Source organism: Carcharhinus amblyrhynchos, chromosome 13 (assembly GCF_965287045.1).
Source record: "Carcharhinus amblyrhynchos chromosome 13, sCarAmb.v2.hapA, whole genome shotgun sequence".
Classification (NCBI taxonomy): domain Eukaryota; kingdom Metazoa; phylum Chordata; class Chondrichthyes; order Carcharhiniformes; family Carcharhinidae; genus Carcharhinus; species Carcharhinus amblyrhynchos.
In genome coordinates, this window is record NC_137336.1 from 61,388,572 (window position 1) to 61,410,716 (window position 22,145).

The following is a 22,145-nucleotide window of genomic DNA, read 5'->3' on the forward strand; positions in this document are numbered from 1 at the left end:
TTTTTTTTGTCCATTGATTTTTTTACATGATACAGGCGGGTTTATAAATAGAAAAATATGCTTAATGCACAATACAATACAACTTGGATGCCTCTCAGAGGGAAGGGGTGGTTGGAATTGGGTCAGATCCCTAATTATAGGAAACCCAAGGGGGTTGTATATCGTTCTGTTTTTTTTAGTGCTTTTTTTTGCGGGGGGAGGTGGTCTTCATTGAGGTGCCAGAGGTGCTGGGAGTAGCCTTGGCTCCGCCTGGCGGTGACTGTGCTACACACAACACAGCCTGGGCGAGGCGAAGAGCTGCAGACAGCGATCAATAGCAGCTGGAGGGAGGTGCAGCACTGGAGCAGCCTATAGTTAGAGCTCTGCACACTCGCACAGCGCTGCTATTGTATGGGAACAGGAACAAATCACGTCGCTTGCAAGACTCCAGCAGAAGAAGCTAGACAGAGCGAAAGTGCTTAGTTTTTAATTTTTAACTGATAGATTAGAACACCCATTTAAAAAAAATGATGTCGGGATATCAGGGTAAAAAGAACATTCCTCGTATAACGGTATGTATCAAGCCTGTTTTCGTGCGTGTGTATTGCATCTTCTAAAACGTGCAGTTGTTCCCCCCTCCTTGGGATTCTTTGCATCGGGACTAGATAAGACTGCAAATGGTCAGAGATGTATATTTACTGCATTGTGTTGCTGGCTTCTAGCCTACAGTGCACTGTGCTGCAGATAATACAAATCTGAAAAGTGGGGCTTTTGTGTGTGTGTGTGTTTTCTGGGGGGGAGGAGAGCACGGTTGCAGGAAGGTAATGTGAAATCTGCCTTGAATTTTAATCGAGGTTATTTATCCCAAGGGGGGAATCGATGTTTGCTTCTTTCCACTTCCCCCCCCCCCCCACCCCATATCTAACATTTATGTTATGTATTTGCAACTTTGAAAACATGACTAAAGCTATTGAAAAAGGTTTTCAATTGTTTTCAAAAACGCAGGTTCATGGGGTGGCTACCGTTAGGAAATAATGCTTTCTGTTCATAACCGAGACGTACTGTTTTTTAGTGAACGATCCAAGGGGTTGGAAAGGTTGAATTTTTACAGCAAGCTTTGTGTTGCTTTCATGTGCCCATTTAACGCGTAAATTCCAGCGGGGTGATTACTTTTATGTGTCCACATATTTTGTGTGTATATATTTTATTTCAACATAGGGAGCGTGGGACCAGTTAGCAAACAAGCGCGGAGACACCACCCAGTTAGCGCTTTATGGCACAAGGCTCCCCGTTACATCAGTAACACTGCAATTCCACAGTGAAATTGAATAGATCCCGAGTCAGTGAGCTTTGGCGGGCTGAATCTGAGGCAGTGGCCGGCGGGGTTATCTTCAATCCCCCCCCCCCCCCGCACTGGCTGTGTCCCCTTTGGCTTCCCTCTCTGGAGCAGCCTTTTATTGTCGTGCTGGGGCTGTTTGCCTTTGTCTCTGACGAATTGGAATATGTTGGGAAGGCGTGTGTCCAGGTCAGACAAAAGAATTTAAACCAAAAGGGACTGGCAGCAGGTTTGAGCCGTGTTGTTTTGTTTGAGAAAGGAAACTGGCCAGCACACACACACACGTTCAATACACAGATCAATACAGAATTTTGTTTTTTTTTTGCTTTTTTTTCCCCATAAGAATAAATTCCAAATCTTAATTTTAGATCGTTTGCAATATTCCAAAACGATCTATTTGGAAAGCAGTTAAAATTGGCCGTGCATTTTTGACTGTTCAGTACATCTTTGTGTTCTATCCTTTTGGGTGGAGTCAGGGATGAGTAGGGTGTAAAGTCTCCTGACAGTACAATGTGGCAGCTCTCTGCTTGTTTGAATGGGATTACATTCCAGTTTGCTCGATGATACTGGTTTCTGTAATATGTCCTCAACCCCATTCACAAATTTAAAGGTAAATGAGTGAAATTATATTCTCGATTTGATGAAACATAAAAGGGATTCTTTTTTTTTCCAAAAGTCATTGCTGTGTGTCTTCTATTCGATGTACAAGAATTGGGATCTGCTGCCATGCATCATACTTGTGCACACGTGTAAAATTTGTATCTTGAGAACTAGCCTACCTAAAGGCAGTCTTTGTTCTTCTCCCCAAAAAGTTATCACCCTCACATCACTCCGTTGTGATTTACTGTCTGCCATCTTGAGCCTGACTTTGGCATTGGGGGCTGCTGATTGTTTTGGCATTTGACCGGGTCAGAAGGGGAGGACGAAGGCAAAGGGGTTGGCCTGAATGTGAACTTCAGTGGAAACTTGCCTTAATGACTCCACTACAGAGTTTCACCCCATGAATTATTATAATCTGCATTGTGTTGTCTGAAAGGGTGGTGGAAGTATGTTCAGTAGTAACTTTTGAAACAGAATTGGATATGGACTTGAAAAGGCAAAAGAAATGTAGGTTTATACAAAATGAGTAAATGATAGTGGTGGGGGGAGGGCGCTTTCAAAGTGTGCATGGGCACTGATATGATGGGCCAGATGACCATTGCAAAATTGCAGGCTAAAGTTGAATCAAAAAGGGTTGATGGAGGAAGGGAGGGCTGGTGATGGGATATGAAGGAACTTTCATTGAAAACCAGGCTTTGAATATTTCAGAAACTCTCACTTATATCATTTGATGCAATAGACAACTCCACTGAACCTGCCTCCTTTCTGTCCAAGCTGGCTTCAGCGTTAATGAGACAGCTAAATACATGTCCTGGCTCATTGAATTGGCAGTTCTAAGTTTGAGGGTCAAAGTGTCCAAGTTTTTGTTCTGATCCTCTTGCCTTGAGCTTGTCTGCTTGTTCCTTTCCCTACCTCCATATAGTGCTATGCGTAAGTTTGGCATTTAAATTTGCACTCAGCAGGCCAAGGGAGTTGTAAGGGTTGATAGGCAAAGGTGTGGTGATAGTGCTGTTCTCTTAAATCAGCCTTTCTTGCCTCAGCCACTCAGATAGGATTTGGGAATAATGGCTTGCACCCTGCAATACTGAGAAGGTTAATAGTTGGCTTGAGATGACTAATGTTGGTGCAGCATCAAATCAAAATATAGGTTGGACTAACTCATGAGCACACTACCTTAGCTTTGATTAAGGATAGGAGGAAGAGTTAATTGTGGGGAAAAAAGCATGCACACAAAGTAGGGGATTCTGCCAATAATTTTCCACAGTGCAGCACTCATTAATCTTTGCCATTAATATTATGATAGACCTTGAAAGGCACTTGATTCTAGCTAGTATCCTTTGGGATTGTTGCTGTTCTATTAAAACTAGGAAGCTGAGGTTGGAACCTACATTTCACACTGATGGAATGAAATTGCTGCCTTTAGTTTTAGTGAAAGGTTGTGAGTAAGTATAAAGTGGTGAAATATTGCATTGTTTTTAAAGCAGTTCTTTGAGAAATTGATCCGTCAGATTAGTCAGCGTCTCCATTATTGTTGTACAGCGTGACTACCAGGATAGTAGCAGGCGAATTAGATGGACTTTCACTTTGCAGATTGCAGCTTCGAGAATGTACTATGTGGAGCTCCGGTCAAGGTTATGTAGTTGCAGATATGTTGCATCAGAAAAAAAGCCTCAGATGCAATCCACTCCTTCATGAGGTGAAGTTCTGAGTGATCTCAGTGAGTCAGCAAATTTAAGGAATATGATGAATGCGGTCATGTTGCAAAAGATGAGGCTTCTGCAGTTTTCACTCAGCACTTGGTTCCGCCTCACAACAGATTCCATTAAATTTCCTCTCAGTCACACTAATGTTCGAATATTGATGTTTAATTTGCAACCTCTCTGTGGTATAAAGTGGCTGCAATCAATGGTTCCATCTCAGTAATGGAGCTTTGATATATGAGGAAACAAAGAAAAATTCTACAGGACCTTTGCAACGATGAACAGCAAATAATGACTACAGCAATGCTGCCATTCAGTAGAAGGTTATTTGAATTCATGAGGCTGATGTTTTAATCACTCATCTAGGTTATGTATACAATCTAGGGGATCTCACAAGATTTGAAAATGTAATGCTATGTTAAAAAAGTGGACAGTCTTAGTGAGAGCGTGGATGAGCTATTTGTTATAATGGGGCAGATTGTTGGAGAAATGGCATCTTTCAAGAAGAGGGCAGGCTGGCATTGTAGTACTCGATTTGGCCACTAGAGGCCTCCTGAAAGCCACTTGAGCGCTTGGTATCCCTCTAGTGGCAACGCCTTAGCAATGCATCGTTCCAGTTTCCTCCATACGTCTCACAACTCATTTAACCTGCTTTTCCATACTTCCCCTCTTTTCCCTGTCGCACACAACAAACATCAGTCCTGTGGAATTCTACCTTGCTATCCAATATCCTTCCAGCAGCCTGAGGAACTCTCAATGCACCAAGAGTTCAGTGGGTCACACTTGTGTGACAAACTGACAATAAAAATAATTCTTTGGCATATAACCAGGGAGGCCAGTTTGAGCACGGGAATGCATAAGGCTGCACGTGTGTGTGTGTGGAAATTGGGACTGGTCTTGTGGTTCCAGAAGTAGAATGAAGTGAGCTGAGATGTAGGGCTGGAGGAGGGCACAGAGTAAAGCACAGTTAACAGAGATAATTATCGCTGTGGCAGTCACGTTAGAGCTGCATTCTAACCAGGCTGTTCAAATGTTGGTCTACAGATTTAACATGAAAGAGAGGCTATGCTGTTTTGTCGTCTTGATATGTCAAACAATCTAATTTACAAACGCTTCCATAGCTTCACTTCATCTTGCCTCTGCAACCACCTTCAGCTGTTCATCCCAACTCATTCCATCCCACCTCATAATGTCCTGCAGCCCTACATCCCAGCTCACATCCTGTGCTTTGATGATTCTCTCTGTTTCATGCATTCCAGCTCCCCCCCCGCCCCACCATTACCCTGCCCCCATTAACATGGCATTCTGCCATTCTGCCACCTGTGGAACACCTGGCAGTCATTGCACCTCAGCGCTGTGCAATTTTACTCCTAAATACCTCTGCGTTGTTAAATCCTCTTCAAATGCCTTTGAGCCTGTTCTGAGAACCAAATCTTACCCTATTGCCTGGTCAATGACTCCACACTTTTGTGAAGTCCCTTGGGGTATTTGCTATGTTAATGCTGCTTGGGCCTTTCACCACATCTGGCAGATATGGATGACTTGAATCATACATTTCTAGTAGAAACAGTAGAATGTTTTCTTGATGTTCTGAGGTTTTCTTCCTATATTGTTCCCTCCTTCCTTCTTGTCTTATTCTAAAGGAAAAAAAATCCATGTTTAGAGTATGGTTTCATAGGCACCATTTTACCCCTGTAGTTCTCCTTCCCCACACTCCCCCTCCAGGTATGGCTGTAGGCAGCCTGGTTTTGAACTGACCCTCTATTTACGCAAGTGTAGATTCCACCCTTATACTGAGCAGGAATGGGAACCCTGCTTGATTTTTTTACTTCCCTTGCTGAGTCAATGGACCTGACATGAACAGTATCATCTGTAATGTCACATTGGCTAAGGTGGCTACCAGCCAAAGACAGATAATGGAATTTAGGGTCTCCTGGTTTGCCTGCCTCTCCCAGCTTCCCCTTCTCCGGTCCCCAGTTCTTGTTCTTTCCTGAGAAATGCTGACTCGAACAGGGCTGCCATTCAAACCATGTGAGGCTGATCTGCCCATTCTGTATCTTTGAGCCCACACAGCAATTCTGGGCCTGGTTTTCTAACTTGGCAGATCAAAAGGCATGCTAGACACCAGCCTTGCTAGGCACATCACTGAACAGAGCACGCAAGCTATAATTCTCTATAATTCTACTTCCTAGGTTGATCCTAAATATTACATATATGGTGTTAAACTTGATAATGGGGAACCGTAAAATCCATTGAATCCAATTTGGCCCATTGAGTATGCATCGACTCTCCAATTAAGCATCTTGCCCAGGTCCTTTGCACTATTACCGTAATCCTGCACAGTTACCATAGCTAATCCAGCTAACCTACAGATCTTTGGACACTGAAGGGCAAATTGCCGCCGCTAATCCATTTAACTTGCACATCATTGGACTGTGGAAGGAAACCCATGCAGACACAGGGAGAATGTGCAAACTGCACACAGACGGTCACCCATGGCCGGAATTGTACTCGAGTCCCTGGTGCTGTAATGCAGCAGTGCTAACCCCTTTGCCACTGTGTCGAGAAGAAAATGGGCGAAGTGTAAAATGGAATGCTGAATTGCCAATGCCTGTTTTGTGCTATAGTGGGAGACGAGTTTTGTCTCCTAGAACTATAGCTGGTACTTTTTCTTCCCTCCCAACTACATCCTTAGCTCAGGGGCACTGAAGACAGTTACAACACCAACAATGTTGTCCCTTCCAAGGTCAACACAGCCAAAACAGACCACGTATGGGATTAGGGATGTACCTGAAACAATGTTGGGAAATATGCCACATAGTATATTGATCTACTGAATTATGAGCTCTAGTTCTGGACTCCCCCATCATTAAGAACATTCTTTCTAAATCTGCTCTGTCTAATCCTGTTAGAAGTTTATAGGTTTCTATGAGAACCATTACTATTTAAGAATCAGCTGGAAGTTATGATGGAATACCCTTGGTACATTTGGATGGGCAGGTTGGGATGGGTTTAATATCCTATCTGACCCTCATCTATCCACCAACACGCACCAAGTCCTCATCTCCTTCCATTCACTTCTAATTACACAGCTCCAACAGAAGCCCATGTTGGGGGAAGAAGTTCAGGGTTGGGGGAAACACCATCTAGAGAAATCTGTGTGTGAGTGAGTTCAAGGAACAATGTCACTTTAAGCAAGTGCACCTCTTGTGAAATCAAAACAGTAGTGAAGAATGACAGTGGACTAAAATGGGGCAATTGTTTGGCAATGTGACCACTGTATAGAGATGGTGTGGGCTTATTTGGGTTATTTGCATTTGATTTCTTTTTGTTTCTTGAATACCCTCAACTTTGATATTTCACCAAATACATGGAAACCCTTGGGAAGGAGAGGGTTTGTGGAAATGTTGCATGTACCCTGAGGTATCAGTGGGTTTTATGCAATTACCTCTTTGGCATTCACAAAGAAATTGTGTGCCTGGGATCTTCAGCATAGTCAGGAGGAGTACAGTGCTGTACGTGTATATCTGAGGTGGGTGGACAGTGCATGGGCTTGTGTTGGAACTGTGTAATTAGAAGGAGATCAGGACTAGGTGCATGTTGGTGGATATATGAGGGTCAGATAGGATATTAAACCCATCCTAACCTGCCCATCCAAATGTACCAAGAGTATTCCATCGTAACTTCCAGCTGGTTCTTAAATAGTAATGGTTCTCATAGAAACCTATAAAATTCTAACAGGATTAAACAGGGTAAATTTAGAAAGAACATTCCCAATGGTTGGTGGGGGGGGGGGGGTCCAGATTTCAAGCTCATAGTTTGAGGATAAGAGGTAAACCTTTTCACACTGAGGTGAGGAGAAATTTCTTCACCCAGAGGGTGGTGAATTCGGGAAATTTGCTACCACAGAATGTAGTTGAGGCCAAAACATTGTCTGCTTTCAAACGGGCTACTCCTGCTTATAGTTTCTCTGTTAAATTCCTTCAGGATTTTTGCCTCTTATTTAACGTCCAATTGATGTTTGGTGACTGTGTGTTGATCTTTGTAAAATTTTCGACGTACATTGATGTTTAACTTCCCAACTAAAGAGTCTTGATGACCTTCCAAAGGTAATGCCAGTTTTTCTACTGAAGTTGAGATCACTATACTTACAGTGAATGGCTTGGCATCTGGGTCCATTTTGTGTGCAATGTAGAAATTGGCTGAGGGTCCAGATTTCCATATGGTAAGGACGGGTCGCTTCAGGCTCGTTAGGATTGTCACAAACTGGAGTTCTTTCAGCATGTATAACAAGAGCATGAATGCTCCAGGACTGAATTAAAAGACTAACAGCACCTACTAATTAAGTCTTCCAGAATTGGTGTGTAAATTGTCCTGCACAGTTTGAGCCTTTAATTATTCTGTTTGCATCTGTTTTACTCTCCAAATTTTATTTCCAGTACTTGAAAATACTAAGCTTTCCCTGTCAGCCTGTCTCCCTGCTTCAATAATCAATTGCTTTGTGTGGGGTTTAAACCAAAATTTGTCAGAGACTTACCCTCATTATCACATCTGATTCCTCTCTTGGATGGGCACGCTGCCCATTCCTGGTTGGAAACTCTGACACACTGCCTCAGTGACTAAGTCTCTTTTTATATTTAAGTTGTGTTCCTTTCAAAAAAGATGACTGTGGGCAAGCGAGGACAGGACTCAAAGTGGAACTGTGACAGGGCAGGGCAATGGGGCAAAATTCCAAGGTGTGCGTGACCTTGACAACCTGGGTGTCAAAGCTCAGTTTGCAGTTTTATATTTGTGGAGTGACAGTGGCCTCAGTGGTTGATAATTGCATCAAGATTTGTTAGTGTTGATGACTTGAGGTACAGGGAAATTAGTGGAACCTCAATTTATATGTGGCTTTCTGGACTCCACATAATTGTATGACTCTCTGAGCATCCCTGATTTCAGTACATCTTGATGTCTAGATTTCAGTGCGTGATTGAAGTAGTGATGACTCTTGGAGGAAGGTGGAGTAAAGGGCAGTGGAATGTGCTTTCAAGACCCTCTTCTCAATTGTGCCAATAACCCAGCGTCATTCATCAAACTATTATTCTGTGTACATTTAGGTTTACAGCCACCCTTCTAAATGGTTCTTCCTGGATGGTCTTGGATTTCATGTGCATGTCTTGCCATCTCCAGCTTTAAAATAAAGCTCTTATTTTGGCCCTTAGTCCATCCGTAGCCAATCTTTCCCTTCGCCTGATTCCCTTGGTAGACCTCAGATACATCTGCCCCCATCCTGACTCTGAGCCTATCCCCCAGCCCTGGCAATGAGATATCAGGTTGGGATTCAAAGAGATCTTTCTACACTTTTTCCTTCACTCTTGAGCGAGAAATGTTGGGAAAGAAGGTGGTGCATCAGAGACCATTTCCTGAAAATACTGTTACACATATCTCCATATAATAAGGGAAGGAGGCCTGTTAAAATAGATCTATATACACAAATTCACATTGACACGTCAGTGTAGTACTGAGGAATATCTGCCCTGTTAGAAAAGCTATCATCTGGATGAGGGGTCAAACTGATTCCCCATCTTGTGGTCGTAAAAGAAAGAACAGCACTATTTCACTACTTCTGCACTGTCAGGATTCTATGATTTCAAAGAAGAACAGGGGAGTTCTCCCTGGAGTCCTGGCCAACATTTCTCCCTCAACCATTATTGTTTAAAAAAAAAAGTCAGTTCGTGTTTGTGGGATCTTGCTGGGGCTCATGTTAGCAGCCTTGTTTCCTGTATTCTGAAGTATGCAGTGACTCTAACCCACTTTGGGATGTCCTGAAATGTCTTCACTTGCCCACCGCAGTAAATTTAACAAGGAGTTTATTATGTAGGAAAAAAAAACTTGAGCCACAGCCCAGTTACTTAGGTTTTGCAAATACTGTAGTGACAATGGCTTTCGGTCTTGCCAGTCCATTCCCAGTAATTGCTGCTGGCGTGAACATGAAGGTTTGGTTGGCTGGGAGATGTCTACTCAATCATAACTGACTGAGCGCCGGGAAGTGTGTGTTGAAATAGAGTATTGCAGCTGGAGTGCCTCCAGCCCTGGTGATGCCAGTCTTGGGCAGCAGCAAGGTTGTAAGAGTTGATGGTGGTTGTAAGCCGCCATTGCACAGCATTGTGGGTGGTGGGTTAATTTGTACAAAGTAGACTTCTGACTCAATGGCTCTTACTTAACGTCTAAACTAGCACCAAAACTCCATGTCACATTTGCATTTGTTGGGAACTGAGACTGAAATTGTATTAAAAACAAACTGACTGTTGATTCCCACTATACTGAACAGGGCAGCAGCAACAACTAGCATTTATATAATGCTTTTTAGTAAAGGAAAACCTCCTGATGGTGGTTTACAGGAGCGCAGTCAAGCAAGACATTGACACCAAGCCAAAGGAGGAGATATTGGAAGGGGAACTAAATGTCTGGTCAAAGAGATGAGGATCTATACAGGGAGGGAGAGAGATGGAATGCTTTGGGAAAGCATCCCTGAAGGTAGATGGATGAAATCCTGGCTATCTGTGCTGTTGTGGCAGATGGAGGAACTAAGTCCTTGGAGGATCTTCTGACTGGAGGAGGTGACATTGGGAGGGGCGAGGAGGCCATGGGGAAGGTTTGATTTATTATTCTCACATCTATTGTGAAAAGTACCGTTTCCTTGCGCACTATGCAGACAATACATACCATTCCCATTGGGGAAAAAGAAAGGAGAATGTAATGTAGTTCAAACAAATTAGAGTTCAGTTTTAAGAGCATAGATTGAGATCAAAAGTATTAGAGGACATGCTGGGGACAGCTCCCAAGAAGTCGCCTTGATCCAGCACCATCTTGAATGAACAGGATGCTGAGAATTTTAAAATTGGAGTGTGTTGCTGGAGTGGGAGCTAATGTAGATTATAGGGAAGCCAATGGGATGAAGGAGACAGTTTACGTGGGAAGATCTCTTAGTTACTAAGCTAAATTCCGATAACTCTGGGTGAACTTTGCTCCGAAGCCACTTTCAAAAATCCTGAGATTTTTAAGCTGCAAATGCTAGGATATTGGGATAATTATAAGGGACAAAGCAGCATTTTTGAGAGTGATCTTTGAGTAAGGATTACTTGGGATTGGGGTATTGATTGACCTATTAGTCATGCTGAAGCAGTGAACCACGTTCATTGCGAAATTCACGAGAAGCTCCCTACCTTTGGTTTGCCAACAATGAATGTGTTGGGGAATCTGTGTCTGCCGATGCTTGAATGGGGGAGGGGAGTGGGAGAACAGGAGCAGCCATTCAATGTGTGCAGCTGTACTCGTGTCCTACTTAACTCAATTAAGCTTCAGTGGGGGACTTTGAGTCTATAAACCTCGGTCAGTCAGGTCTGATCAAGGCAGGCCACGAACATTAAAAACTGATTACCCGCTAAAGTCGCAAAGGAGAAGTGACTGGAAGAAAATGGAGCTTTTTGTTTTAGTTTCTTCAACTTGTAATCAAGTTAGAGTGGTCAGAACGCTTTTCTGCAGGGAATTTAATATTTTTGGACAATGCTTGAAGCATTGCTGATTTCCCCCTGTATGGCATGCACTGCATTGCTGCTGTGGTTCTGAAGGGATAGATACATTCGACCCAGGGCAGTTTTACAGTTAACTCCTGCAGCTCTTTCATCTGTTTTCTCTCGACAGCAAACCTAATTAGCCTGTCTCGGCTGTATCCTATAAAGGAAGAGTATTCAATAAACCTTGAAACGTTTTAATGACTGCAGATCTCCTGGAGTCTAGGCTAACATCCACAAAGGTTTTAATCTCATTTCCCTTCCCGCTGCCTGGCTGTCTGTTATATTCTGATCTCTCGGTGTTTTCCAGAATTTTCTGCCAAGGTTTTTATGGCCCCTCCCACCTGACGGGGTGTTATGATCCTTGCCAAAGTAAACGGCAATTTAAATGGCTCGCCGCATCCACCGGTGGGGGAGACGCACTGTGGCGAGGCCATAAAACGCTGGCCTTTCTGTCTAGTTTGCTAATGGGGAATTGTAGAACAGACCCTCTATATTCACACTCTAAACATCTCTCTTGTAAAAGGGGTCTGCTGTATTCAGAACAGAGAAGTGTTCTTTGTGCCCTTGCTTTGTTTTTTCAAATGCTTTTCACAGTATCTAGCTTTATACTGCAATAGGAACCTGGGTCTGTGTGTCAGCAAGGCCAAGTGCCTGTATTTAAACAGCTAATGGGAAACAGCAAGGGAGGTTTGGAAGATTTTTTCTGCAGCCACCTTCCCATGTATTAGGAGGTAGGCTTTATCCGTAATATCAGTTCTAACCAATTAGGAGTGCTTTACAGGCCTCTCGTTTGTTTTATTTTGCCTGGAGTGTTTTTTGGGGGGGGTGGGGAACGACAGTGCAGAAAACTTTCTAACTTGCCACTTCATTTTCACCAAATGTTAATACAAGAGCACGTGTACACACATGCACACACAACAGTGTGCACATATGTGCATGCATATGCACCCACACACATGCAGACACATTGCACTCACTGTCCTAAACAACTTTTGCTAACTGGGCTAACTCCTATCCAAATGGGGATTGGAGTTTGTTGCCTGGCAGTACAAACACAGCATCCATTGTAACAGGCCACCTCCCTGCATGGATGATGCTGGAATTCTAAGCTACTGTGCAAAGTTTTTTTTTCCTTCATATTTCCAGCTCGTGCAACCTAATTCAAAGCAGCTTCAGTAGTATTCAAGTGTAGGCTGTTTTTAGACATGATGTCACTGAGTGAATGACTCCCTGCGTGCATTCCAGTATTATCCACCCATTTTTAAAATTAGATTGCTTTCAATATATTAACAAAATCTTGGTTTAGCAGATTGGATGTTTTAAAAAAACCTGCAAACCTTGGCAGTTTCCTGTCTGGGCTCATTCTATTAGCTGGATCTTCTGCACAAGGAGGATTTGCTCTCCCTCCCCGATTGTATATTCGCAATAGAATTGCCTCCATGTTTCGATGGAATTGAACCATGTGCATCTTTGAATGCAGGAGCGGCCAGAATCTTGAAGAACTTGGCAAGTGCCTGCAGAGCTCAGATGTTAGTGTTATGTACTCTACACACACACTCTTGTCAGAAGTGAACAGTGTTCAATCCAGTGACTTTGGGGATGGTGCCACTTAACCTAGCTTCATCTCACTGCAGTCAAATGTCCCACCATCTTTATTTCTGATGACTGGAAGATGGTGCTGGTACTTAATGGGATTAAAAGGATTAAATTATCAGAACAAGTTGTCTCATCATAGAATGCAGAAGGAGGCCATTTTGCCCATCAAGTCTGCATCAACAACAATCCCACTCAGGTCCTATCCCCCGTATTTACCCTAGCTAGTCCTCCTGATACTAAAGGGCAATTTAGCATGGCCAATCTACCTAACCCACACAACTTTGGACTGTGGGAAGAAATTGGAGCACTTGGAGGAAACCCACGCAGGCATGGGGAGAATGTGCAGGCTCCACAAAGACAGTGACCCAAACCGGGAATCAAACCTGGGTCTCTGGTGCTGTGAGGCAGCAGTGCTAACCACTGTGCCACCATGCTGCTTAGGCCAGTATTGTGCATAGAAGATTAAGGGCTCATCTATTAAAATGTGTAATGTGATTAATTTAGCGTCTGCACAGCTTATCAACTATTTCATCTAGTGGGGTTGGGATCAAAGAGGAAATAATCTTGACATAAGCGCTTGGCCATTTGAGGATGGTGTCAGGAGGTTTTTCACAAATGATAGTAGAAATGTAAAGCTTTCTCCCCTGAAAAGTTGTTAATGCTCAATGTTAATTAAAAAATTCAAAATTGAGATGGATGAGGTATTGTTAGGCGGGGGTTTTATGGGTTTCAGAACCACGGTAGGTTGATGGAGGTAGGATATAGATCAGCCATGATCTGATTGAGAGGTTGAATGGCTTAGTCCTATTCCAAAGTTTCAACATGTACAGGTAAACTTAGGAAAGTTATAATTTCAGTCTTCAGTCTGTGCTGAACCAGCTAACATTGGCCAGGATGGTACTATTGTTTCATTTGACTTGCACTTGAAGGGCAGTCACTCGAGTGAGGTGCTGGAACACACACAGGCTGACTGCCCACCTCTCCCCAGGAGAGTTGCACCTGATGGAGTGAAAGGAAAAGTACATCAGCGTCCCTGGATTGTGTGCCTGTGGGTGTTTATTAAGTGAGAATTGAATTCAGTAGCCATCGTTTTCCATGGCCAAATGGCCCAGTGACACCTGCCATCCAAGCTGAGATATGAAAAAAAAGCTACTTGATTGTGTCATTTGCCATGGACCCATATCCCAGCAAAATCAGTACCTTCTGGAGAAGAAGAGAGCAGCTGTATAGTTTTTAACATGCATCTGTGCTGCTTGGGCCTGAAGGGGAAAGAATTAGAGAAATTTGCACAGCTGATGGAATCATAACCTAATTTGATGGCAGGATTGGACTCAAGGGGCTGAATGGCCTACCTCTGTTTCTGACCTATGCCCCTCGCCGTAAGCCAGCTGTTTTCTGTTCTGCCCTTTTCATTCAAAGCCATGGGCTATTTGAGTCATTTGGAAGAAATAGGAGCAGAAGGAGATCATATGGTCCTTTGAACCTGCTCCACTATTCAGTATGGGCATGGCTGATCTTGCGCTTCAGCTCCAGTCTCCTGCCCGCTCCCATATTCCTTGATTCCCCTAGAGAACAAACATGTGTCCATCTCAGCCTTAAATATGTTCAATGATGGAACATCCACAACCCAAAGATCAGCAGCTTTACAAGTGAAGACATATCTCCTCATCACAGTCCTAAATGATCAGTCCCTTATGCTTGGACTGTGTTCCCTTGTTCTAGATTGTTCACTTAGGAGATACAAACTCTCACTATTGTCCTATCAACGCCCTTCAAAATCTCTGTTGTTTCAATGAGATCACCTCTTCTAAACTCTAAAGAATTTGGACCCAGTTTGCTCAGCCTCTCATCATAGAACAACCCGTTCATCTCAGGGACCAGTCATAAAATCCCTACAGTGCAGAAGGAGGCCATTCAGCTCATCAAGCCTGCACTGACGACAATCCCACCCCAGGCCCTATCCTCATAGCCCCACACATCTACCCTGCTAATCCCTCTAACCTACACATCCCAGGACACTAAGGGGCAATTTAGCATGGCTATCAGCATAACCTGCACATCTTTGGACTGTGGGAAGAAACCAGAGCACTCGAAGGAAACCTAAGCAGACATAGGGAGAATGTGCAGACTCCACAAAGGCAGTTACCCATCATGGGAATTGCCCAGGTCCCTGGCACTGTGAGGCAGCAATATTAACCACTGTGTAACCGTGTAGCCCAATCTAGAGAACTTTTGCTGTATTATCTCCAATCAAGGTCTACCCTTTCTTAAATATGGACTTCACAGCTACACCCCATAGCCTATGTGTAGTTTCAACAAAGCTCTGTACAATTGTACTAAGACTTATTTATTCTTGCACTCCAATCCCCTTGCAGTAAAGGCCAGCAAGCCATTTGCTTTCCTAATTGCTTTGTGTTCCTTGTGCAAGTACATCAAAGTCTCTCTGAACAATAACAGTTACAAAACATTGTGCTTTTCTCTTCTTCTGACCACAGTGAATAACCTCTCACTTCCCCATGTTATACTCCTCCTACCATCATGTTGTCCATTTATTTAACCTGTCCATGTCTCTTTGCAGCCTCTTTGTGTCCTCCTCATCGCTTGTATTCCCATCTGGCAATAATACCATTTGTATTTTAAGCAAACTTAGATACATTATTCTCCAGGTGGAACTTTCTGCCCACCCCGTGACATGCTTTCCAGCGGTGACAATGGCCCAACATTAGTTTTTTTTTTGGTTTAGTTGGGTTGATTGGCCGTGCTTAGAAATTGCCCCTTAGTGTCCAGGGATGTGTAGGTTAGAGGGATTGATGAGTATAATATGTAGGGATATGGGGGTAGGGCCTGGGTGGGATTGTGTTCGGTGCAGACTCGATGGGCCGAAGGGCCTCTTTCTGCACTGTAAGGTTCTATGATTCTATCATGATCGACATGATCTTGGAGGGCTGAAAGGCCTCCTTTTGTGCTACACTTTTCTTTGCTCTTTGTTCTAGCCAGCAGATCTTCTGATCCCACTGCAGTCAGTGGATTTTCCTGTTGTCTGCAGAGTCTGACGCCAGAGAATCCATAATGGAGGGGGCGGGAGGGTTGCTGTCGGTTGGACCAGAGGATCCCGCTGGTGGGAACAGCTGGAAAATCTCAGCCTCTGTCCCTTTGTCGAAGCTATGAATGCAGATAGTCATGCTGCAAGTTGAGTTAATGAGTCTCAGATTTTGCTGAACCACATACAGACACCGTTAATGTATATGTTTGCTTAGAGCTGTCATCGCTTTGTTAGCCTTGTCTTTGCCAGTGTGGCCTGTGCTGTGTTTTATGGGCAAATTCTGCTCTCTTACTGGACTCATTAGACAGAGAGACTCCTTGAAGTTGCTGCATCAATCAAGTTTGAAGTGACTGCTTTTATATGTACTTCAGACCAGACCTTTATAACCCACTGGAATTTAAACCTTTTATTATAAACATCCTATCCCACAGGGACAGTAAAGAACTATTGATAATTCCTGTCCTCTGCTCAATCCATAAATTGCATTTTCCTTGCATGTAAATCAAAAGATCTAAATTACTTCCATTGAAAAAGTGCAGTTCTAATTCTGTCCTTGCACACATTTCTTAGTTGTGTGTGTATATGTGAATTTGCCTTGCCTGGCACTGAGAAGTCTGATTGTCCCTATATACATGTTACCTAATGTTCCAAAAAGGATGGACCGTCAATATAATGAGCTGCTGGGACTTTATTGAGAGTCTCCACGTTTAATTTACAACCAAAAAGCAGAGGAGTCATAAAATTTTGCACTCATTGAAAGGAGCAAGATCTCTGCAGTGACCCCCATTTGGACCCTGCAGTAGTCTGTTCATAATGAATTATGGGTAAAGTACCTTTCTGTTCTTCATCTTGATGAAGCAATATCTAGAATGAGCTGGTCTTTATTTTTTCATAACGTGTGGGTGTCATTGGCAAGGCCAGCATTTGTAGTGGTGCTAGTAATTCAAGGTTGTAAATAAAGCATCTCATCAATCTTTGAGGTGTGTTGGCTTTTGTGTGATTTTCTTTGAAGAATAACTGCCTCACAACTTATCAAATTGAATGGCAGAGCAGGCATCTCGTCCAGTTCTGATTCTGTCTGCATTTATAAGCCACATTACATATATCCTTGAACTTTCTTTTTGTAAAGCTGTGAGTCATAGCTCTCCGCTCCTTGTCCCGATCTCAGGTGAGCACACTCTGCACTGGAGCCAAGCTTTCATTTTTGTCTTTTCCACATCACCTGTCCTTATGCCTTTAAGGGTGACCTTTGCATTTGTGGCAGGTCTTAAGTCATGAGGCCACGCTTACTAGTAATAAGATTTGCAAGTTCCCAAAATCTCGTACCATCCCAAAGAAAAGAAAAATCTTTCTGGGATAGATTCGGAGATACATCCCACAGACGAATAATGAATGGATGCCTGGATATTGGGGCTCTGTCTGCTGGGAGATATCATCACATGACCTTCCCAGCATGCTCCTGTCATCTGTCATTCCTTCAAGTGTTCTTACCTTCCCACGCTAATTAGAAGGGAAACCAATTGTCACCTTGAGTATTAATAAAATACCATTTTTCCAACTCCAACAACTAAAAATGTTCAAAGAAAGATGGGGGGAAAAACATAGTTTTGTTCAATGCCACAATTTTTTTCTCCTGTGTTGTTCCCAGCAGCTTCCTGGGGGTTAATCCTGGGAAGAATTCCAGAAAACTGCCAGTGCAGAATCGGTGGGCCAAATGGCCCCTGACTAAGCTGTCACAATTTTGTGACTCTGTGTTAGTCATAGACTCGCTACAGTGCAGAAAGAGGCCATTTGGCCCATTGAGTCTGCACCAACGACAATCCCACCCAGGCCCTATCCCTGTAACCCCATGTATCGAACCTGCTGGTCCCACTGACGCTAAGAGGCAATTCATTATGGCCAATCCACCTAACCTGCACATCTTTGGAGTGAGGGAGGAAACTGGAGCACCTCGAGGAAACCCACACAGACATGGGGAGAATGTGCAAACGCCACACTGACAGTTATCCGAGGCTGGATTTGAATCTGGGTCCCTAGCACTGTGAGGCAGCAGTGCTAGCCACTGTGCCACCCTGAAAGGTTGGCAATCCTAACTATCTGCATTGTTAAGTTTCCTTAGCAGCACGGCGCATTCAAAAAGCACAACAACCCAAGCAGCTAGATCTCATTTGGACTGCAGATCTGTATCACTTGTACAGCTTTAACCATGAATTGATTTGTATTTTGATGAATGTGCTGGAAATAACTCTCTTGAATTTCTATCCATAGAGTGACCGATTGCTGATCAAAGGAGGCCGGATTGTCAACGATGACCAGTCTTTTTATGCGGACCTCTACATGGAAGATGGCCTCATCAAGTACGTGCAGATTTTTCCACTCTCCAGGAATGAAATTAGAAATGAGCACACTAAGCTTAGTTTGTTTGTGCCCTGATATAATCGCCAGTAAAATTATTCTAGAGTACAGTAGCGTAGTGGTTATGTACCTAAGAAAGTAACTAATGTCTTAGAATGTTAACCCAAAGGACGCAAGTTCAAGCTCTGTCATGTTAGGTTGAGAATTTGAAAAGCTGATGTCAAACCGCTGTAAAATTTTGGCTGATTCAGTTAGGGAAGGAAATCTGTCCTCCTCCAGTCTCTACTCTAGCTGAAGCAGTAATTTGCACAACAACTTGTATTTATATACCCTTAACATCATTAAGTGTCCCGAGGCCCTTTAACCGGAGCAAAAAATAACATACCATGCCACGTGTCTTAAAGGAGGAGAGGTGTCGGGAGGGAATCCCAAAGCTTAGGGCCTAGGCGACTGAAGGTTTGACCACCATTGGTGGAGTAATTATCTTCTGGACTATTAATGGAGTTAGAATTAATTAAGAGCAGATATCTTGGAGGGAAGTGGGGCAGGATGGAGATTACAGTGGAGGGGAGGGACAAAGCTAATGGGGATTTGAAAACAAGGATGATAATGTTAAAATTATGACCTTGCTTGACTTGAAGCTTGTGCAGATCAGTGAACACGGTAGGTGAGAGGTGAATGGGATATGGTGGGCGTATAAGGATGTGCATTTTCTGCCCATTCCTAATTGCCTTTGAACTGAGTGGCTTGCTAGGCTATTTCAGAGGGCAGTTAAGAGTCAGTCACATTGCTGTGTGTCTGGAGTCACATGTAGGCCAGATCAGGGCAGGATGGCAAATTTTCTTCCCTGGAAGAACATGAGTGAACCAGCTGGGTTTTTGCAACAATGAATTGTACTTTTATGGTCGCTATTACTGAGGCTAGCTTTATATTCCAGATTTTTATTAAATATCACCAGCTGCCATGATGGGACTTGATCCCATTTTCTCTGGGCGTTAGCCTGCATCTCTGGGATTGCTAGTCCCATGAAATTAACGCTACACCACTGTCTTCCCCAAAACCAGGTCTGATTAAGTTAAGGTGAAAAAGTAATGGGAGAAAAATGGGTGAGACTTTTCTGTACCTACTCAGATGTTAAAAGCCTACTCCAGTAGTTACGATCTCTCGCGATGCTAGCAGTAAGTGTTGGTTGGAACACTGCCAATCAATGATGTACTAAATTATTGGAGCTTGGCAGACGGAAAGATAATTCATAACCGTACATCCAATGGCATCTCTCCTGTTAGCCATGTTATTTTATTTCATATTCAAAATTCTGAGCAGCCATTCTGTGTAAGTTTCTCCATTAGCTGTAACTAATTGAAATATTGAATTTGGGATTGAATTCTTCATTCACAATGTTAGTTGCTGCAATGTCACAATGTAAACCCTTGGGAACATCACCATCTCTGAAGTTCCCCTCAAACATCCACTCTTTCTTAGGCTTCATTTTATTATTGGATCAAAATTTCAAAAGACAACTATCATTCATTGTGGGACTGAGGATTTCAGTGTTCCAAGGATGACTTCAGGGACTTCCTCCAAATTTGGTGGGCTTTAAAGATTTGAATAGATCAGACATCTGGGAGGTGCCTTGCAAGTGTGCTGGCTGGCACTAGGTGAGATAGTTCAAATAGAGTAGCCATATGAAATGGTTTGACATGAAGAATATATGCAAAGGCGTTCAGTGGCTGAACTTTGCAGAGAGATCTGGTTATCCCGTGCAAGAGTGGCAAAATGTTAGCGTGCTGATCCAGCAAGTGGTTAGGAAGGCAAATAGAATGTTGTTGCTTATTGCAAGGGGGCTGGGCTATAGAAGCAGGGATGTTTTGCTGCAGTTGTACAGGATGTTGGTGAGAACACATCTGGAGTACTATGTATAATTTTGGTCTCCTTTAAGAAACGATATAATTATATGAGAGACAGTGTATTGATTCCCGGAATGAAGGGTTTGTATTCATTGGAGTTGAGAAGGTTGGGTCTGTATTCATGGGAGTTTAGAAGAATGAGAGATAATCTTATTAAAACATGTGAGATCCTGAGGGAACATGACAGGGTGAATGCTGAGAGAATGTTTCCACTTATAGGAGAGACTTGAGGGGACTATTAGAGGTCCCCTATTAAAGAAGGAAATGTGGAGAATTGTTTTTCTAATGGAAGGTTTTTGATCTGTGGAACTCTCTTCCTCAGAGAGAAGTGGAGGCAGGGTCATTGAATATTTTTAAGGCTGAATTAGATGGGGAGGGAGAGTCGTGATTGATAAAGGAGTCAATGGGTGAAGGGGTTAGGCAGGACATTCAGATTAGCCATGACCTTATTAAATGGCAGAGCTGGCTCAAAGGGTCAAACGGCCTTCTCTCCATATATTTGTGTGTACGTAGGTGTTTTCCCATTTCTATATCGTAATCTTCTATGTACACAGAGCCCTGTCTTCTACTTCTCTCATTTGCCTGAGAATGTGACAATAATTAGAGCCTGTGGTTCAAAGAGATGATGCTTGCTGCTGGCAATGTGACGGCTGCATGGCCTTCTTCCCTGTGCTGGCTGTTCAGGGACAGCAACCTCCTCCGTACCAGATAACCAACCCCAGTGAAATAAATGATAAAGATGGTTCCCTCCTGGCCCCTTAGCTATCTGAGCCTTTCATGCTGTGGCTCGTAGTGTTTATGACACATCCCACACAACGCCAGTCAGCAAATATTATTCATTGTTTAGTCTGAACCTTATAATTAATCCTCTGTATATAATATCTTAATGCTTTCATTTGTGATCAGAGTACAGCTTTAAAAGGAATGGGACTATGAGTGCACTGTTGGTCATTACCCTTGTGGCAGGCAGTGGCTTGAATTGAAGAAGCCAATTGATTGGGATGAATGAATCACTCTTAGTAACTTGGGAATAATTTGGACATCATTGGGAAGATGAATTTCAAGATGTGATCATCCCCTCAAATGTCAGCTTTGGCTTTGAGATATGCAAGCCTGCCTGCCCACTGCCCAAAATGGGTTGGGTGCCTTTGATGTGCAAATTGGGTTCCTGATGCCAGTTTTAAAATTGGGCTTCACCTGGATGGCGTTAGCACTGTGTATGCATCATCCGGTTTTTCACCGTCCTGACTAGTGGTCACTGCTTACTGGTTGAAGACCACCTCCATAAAGGTAAGAGTTTTTTTGGACCCGCTGCGCTCAGACACCTCCTCCCCAATCATGTCCAAGATCTGTTTATAGGCCAGCTCTGCTTGGAGATGGGCAAAACAGTTAAATGGTGAGTTACATTGAAGGGCTGATCCACCTCCATTGCTTGCCAGTCTGAGTGAGGCCTGAGGCTGAATTTGGTACAGGCCAGATGTTCCCTTCCGCTTCATGTTAGTTGTATTTCTGTCCCATAATTTCCTCTGTGTCTCTCCTGCTCCCCAGCCCAGTGACTAATACTGGGGTGCTATTGTCTCATCAACCCTCTGGTGCCTCATCTTTGTTAATGGCCCTTCTTTTGTGATCCAAAACTGAGAGGCCAGTCAATCTTTGGTTAATGGATGAGCTGGTGGGAAAGTCATAGCCAAGCCCACTTCTTCCCTCATAATGCCCACCCACGTGAGTCCGGAGGGCCTTTGCTGTTTCTTTTTCTTCACACTGTAGAAACATTGAGTCCAGCTGTAGCACCCCAACCTCTTCCCTAGCCAATCAGTGGTTGAATCCAGGATCTTTGTAGTCTCTGTGACTTCAGAGCAGTATCTTTCAAAATTGGGGTGGTCTCAAATAACTTGCACGTACTACACAAAAAGCACCTCGGGTGGTTTATTTTCCAACAGTAATTTGTTCTTATCTCATCTGCCAGTTAGACCACAATTTGCAGTGAATGGTTTCCATTTGCTGAGATCAGTTACTGTGGTGAGTTTGATATTTTCTTGCCGGGAGACACGTTCATTGTGCAGCTCG

The 22,145-nt window shown here is 43.4% G+C and overlaps 1 protein-coding gene across 3 annotated transcripts in view; it reads left to right on the forward strand.

The window, feature by feature from the left end:
* The window catches only part of LOC145351945 (dihydropyrimidinase-related protein 3-like), a 184,497-nt gene that overhangs the window by 58,980 nt on the left and 103,372 nt on the right, over positions 1-22,145 (forward strand). For 2 of the 3 annotated variants that reach the window (XM_080201755.1, XM_080201756.1), the window contains exon 2: positions 18,085-18,173. In XM_080201755.1, the coding sequence (XP_080057881.1) occupies positions 18,085-18,173 (89 nt within the window). Of the gene's footprint in view, positions 1-355; positions 552-18,084; positions 18,174-22,145 lie in introns of those variants that run through there. The other variant, XM_080201757.1, reaches the window with a different exon arrangement.